Raw genomic sequence first — 4546 nt, forward strand, 5'->3', positions numbered from 1 at the left:
AATTATAATAAAAAAATAAAAAATTAAGATATGAAAGAAAGTATTGAAAATGATAAAAAATTATAAAGAAAACTATTAAAACCAATAATGACTAGTAGGGTTGAAAGTGATCCGAGTTGAGTCGAGTTAGACCAAGCTCAAGCTCGACTCACGAAAATTAAGCTTGGCTCACGGCTCGACTTATTAACAATCGAACCTATTTCGTATGCTCAAACTCGACTCAACGAAAACTCACGAGCCGACTCAAATAATAGGAACATAATCTATAATTGTATATCAATAAATTATAATTTATATATATTAAAAATATTAGAAAAATAAATTTAATATATTATCTATCTATTAATTATAAATTTTTTATTTATGTCATTATGAATATTAATATATATGTAAAATTATATATATATAATTATTAATACGCATATGCTATATGCATTCAATCTATACTTTTAATATTTTATATATAATCGAACTAGCTTACGAACTAATGAACTGAGCTTATCAAAGTTCAAACTCGACTCATTTAATTTATGAGCTCAAATCCAAACTAAAGTTCCGCTTATCAACTCACGAGTTCAGCTTATCGAGCTATTAATGAGTCGAATTCAAGTTGGCTCATAAGATGGCTTAATTCACTTCTAATCCTAATGACCAATAACAAACGTAAAGTACGTTAAATAAACCCATAAACTACAATTTATTATTTAAACGTATTTTTAGTATGCAAAATCACATCAATATTTAAAAAAAATTACCAAATATCAAATAACAACGTTCAAAAAACTTAAACGAAATGTTATCCTCTACAACTTATTTATCAAACAGACCCGAAGACTTTACAAATTAAGCTTAACCATTAACGCAAGACAAACAAACACGTGCGTCTCACGCCCCAAAAAAAGATATACCCCTTCATAAAATAAACAGTCTTTTTAAATACAGTCTTTCTCTCTCGGTCTCTCCCTCCGTCACCTTCCAATGCTCTGCTGCGCAGCAAACTCATCGAAAAAACATCATCGCGTTGCTGTGTATTGAGTGTTGACCCCTTTCTCTCTCAATTCTCAAAGGGGTCCCCAAACACACAACTTCTAATTCTCGCTTTCACTTGAATTCCTCATCATAGTAATAAGCTAATAATAAATCCTTACAATGTCGGAGATAGCGAACACAGATCCCGAGGGGGTCGACGGAGTGCGGATGACGTGGAACATATGGCCAAGCACGAAGGTCGAAGCGAGCAAGTGCGTGATCCCACTCGCCGCCACAATCTCCATCATACGCCCTCACACCGACATCCCCCGCCTCCCATACTCCCCGTTACGCTGCAAAACCTGCACCTCCGCCCTCAACCCCTTCTCGCGCGTCGACTTCACCGCCAAGATCTGGATCTGCCCCTTCTGCTACCAGCGCAACCGCTTCCCCCCTCACTACTCCCAAATTTCCGAAACCAACCTCCCCGGTGAGCTCTACCCTCAGTACACTACCATCGAGTACACCGTCCCAACCGTCTCGTTAGACCCCGCTTCCCTAACGCACTCACAGGCGCCTCCGCCGCCTCCTCCGCCGGTCTTTGTATTCGTCCTTGATACCTGTATGATCGCTGAGGAATTGGAATTCGCAAAGTCCGCCCTCCGGCAGGCGATCGAGCTGCTCCCGGATAATGCCCTCGTCGGATTCGTCTCGTTCGGGACGCAGGTGCAGGTCCATGAATTGGGATTCAGTGATATGTCTAAAGTTTATGTGTTCCGTGGAACGAAGGAGATTTCCAAGGACCAGATTTTGGACCAGCTGGGACTTGGAAGGGTGCCTCAGAAGGGATTGGCGCAGGGCGGCCCCGGTGGTTTCGTTCCGGCTTCTTCTGGCGTTTCGCGGTTCTTGCTGCCTGCTTCGGACTGCGAATACACTCTCAATTCGGTAGTGTGGTGTTTTTCTTTCTCTTTTTCAATATATTTTTTTCTAGCTGAATTTCTGTTTTGCATTGTGTAGCTTTTTAGTGAGTTGAAGATGAACATAAATTGTAGGCTTTGCTTAAATGACTAGCACACTCAGCACTCTACTAATTTTGTGTACACTGCTACACCTTCTCTTTTTAATATTAAAATTGAAAGTTAAAAAGAGTGAGAATGCCAATTTTTTTTTTTAATATAAAAAAATTGAAGATATATACTTGAGCTGTACCAAAAAGTGGAGCAAGTATCATTTCTCTTTGCAGCTTATCTTTCGTTTTGTTTATTGAAGAGTATGCTATTTAATTTTTTAATTTTGTCCTTCACAGTTCACACTATTATGCATGCCGATAGTAAAATAAATTAATGGTTGAGTCCTGATTTTGTTTTTCTTAGTAAAGTGGATATTATGAACTTGAATAAATAAATACACTAACTAAAAGACACCAGTAGTTTAAGCTAGATACTTGAACCTGAAGTATTATTCATTTGTGTTCTAACTCCAGCATTCCAATTGAGAGTTTGTTCATAAATTTGTTGTGCTATTGTTTTTTCTTCCAGCTACTAGATGAGTTGCAGACTGACCAATGGCCTGTTCCACCAGGCAGTCGTCCAGCACGGTGCACTGGTGTGGCTTTGAGTGTTGCGGCGGGTTTGCTTGGTGCTTGTATTCCTGGGACAGGGGCTAGAATCATTGCGTTGGTTGGAGGTCCTTGCACTGAAGGACCTGGCACGGTAAATCAGTTCTCTGCTCTTAGCTGTATAATTTATTTTTTATTTGTTGTGAATTATTAATTTTGGCTGAATATTATTCTCAGTTCAAGACTGTTTTAGTGTTTTTATTGTGATGAAAAATGTTAGTAATAGGAAACTTCATCTAACTTTCTAACGTTGGAATGTGTTGCTACCATTGGAATTGTTGGACATTTTGTACCATGCTCATTTATCGAGTTAAGCCTCAAAGTGGTCCCTAAAGTTGCACTCGAGTCTCAAAGTGGTCTTTGAAGTTAATAGTTACCCAATTTCACCCGCGAACTTGCACTCCGGGACTCATACTAGTCCCTGAGGCTTTTTCCGTCCATCGGAACACTGAAACGATGTCGTTTTGTATTTGTAAAAAAAAAAGAAGAAAAGAAAACCAGAGCCTCCCCTTCCCTTTCCTCTTTGTCGCCGATTCTCGCCGGCCTCCGTCACGGCGCCGCGCCGCACTCCCCCTTCTCCAACCTAGTCTCTTACGCTCTTGTCTCCTTTCTGTCTCTCTCTGCCTCTCCCTATTCTCTTGTCTCCTCTCTGCCTCCCTCTGCCTCTAATCCCAAAATTAATTCCTCCATTACCTCATTTTGTTTTTCTTCATGCACAACCAACCATCAATTTCCACAGACACAATTAAAAAATCTCATTATTCATCAATACACACCAATTCAACAAACTCAATTCAAAGTCATCTTCCACCTAAACCACAAAATCCATTTATCAAGTTCAAAATTTTATGCAACCAGTGACAGGATGAACTTCATTGCAGTTAATAAACAATTAAAAAAAAAAAAACTCCGAAGCGAAGCAAACTGACCTTGGTGCCAACCTTGGATCAAAATCATACTTTTTCAAGGACCTCAGTGAATTAATCAACAGTGAAGGAAACACCTTTCATGGGAGCAGTGCGGCACCTCTCATAGGTTTGCTCGAAGATCTCAGCTTCACTTAAGGAGTGCAGTGACGGGTTAATTTTGGGATTAGGGAATATAAAAGGGATCAGGGAGGCAGAGGGAGAGCGAGAGGTGGCGACAGAGGCCTCGGGTTGGGGAAGGGGAAGGGGAAGGGGAGGCTCGTGTTTTCTTCTTTTATTTTTTATTTTTTTTATAAATACAAAACGATGTCGTTTCAATGTTCCGATGGACGGAAAATGCCTTAGGGAATAGGGACTAGTACGAGTCCCGGAGTGCAAGTTTGAGGATGAAATTGGGTAAACTTCAACGACCACTTTGAGGATCGAGTGCAACTTCAGGAACCACTTTGAGGCTTAATTCTCATTTATCTGGTATTTAAGTTTCATTTGATGGGTTGGAGAACCAGATACTGTACTCAAAATCATATTATTTTATTTATTATTATTCTTTTATAATTTTAAGTTTAGTAATTTGTCTGATGCATTGAAGTGGTGCTGTACTGAAACCACATATTTCATTAGCAATCTTAAAAGTGGAAGTGTTTGAATCGAATAGATTTAAACTCCTTATATTCCTTTGTTTAGAAGAGGTAGTCATGCTGCTATATTAAGATACTATAATGGTGAGTTCACATGATTTAAGTTTTTCTGTGTCATTGACATTTTGATTTTTGATGGAGAATAAGAAAGGGGCAACTCTGTCTCTTTTTCTTAATTTAAAATTGCACAAAAGATTGCATGTAAACTTATTAAGTGGAAAGAAATCAAGGAATTACAGGACAGTTATTGAACAATCTATTAGCACGAATCATGAGTTTAGTGGATTTACATATTTTTCTCCTTAATCTCTCACAAAGATGCAAAGATCTTGTAGCAATCACTGGTTAATGTTGTGCCTTGGTGTATTTGGTTAGAGAAAAACTGCTAGAAGTGT

General features: G+C 38.8%; 1 protein-coding gene across 1 annotated transcript in view; it reads left to right on the forward strand.

Annotated features, from left to right (window-relative positions):
- The first annotated feature begins 932 nt into the window (after positions 1-932).
- Positions 933-4546, forward strand: part of LOC107482399 (protein transport protein SEC23) — a 9036-nt gene continuing 5422 nt past the window's right edge. Inside the window, exons 1-2 of the mRNA XM_016102865.3 lie at positions 933-1914; positions 2508-2681. Coding sequence (XP_015958351.1) covers positions 1150-1914; positions 2508-2681 — 939 coding nt within the window. The 5' untranslated portion in view covers positions 933-1149. The remainder of the gene's footprint in view (positions 1915-2507; positions 2682-4546) is intronic.

The sequence above is a fragment of the Arachis duranensis genome, chromosome 4 (genome assembly GCF_000817695.3).
Source record: "Arachis duranensis cultivar V14167 chromosome 4, aradu.V14167.gnm2.J7QH, whole genome shotgun sequence".
Lineage (NCBI taxonomy): Eukaryota > Viridiplantae > Streptophyta > Magnoliopsida > Fabales > Fabaceae > Arachis > Arachis duranensis.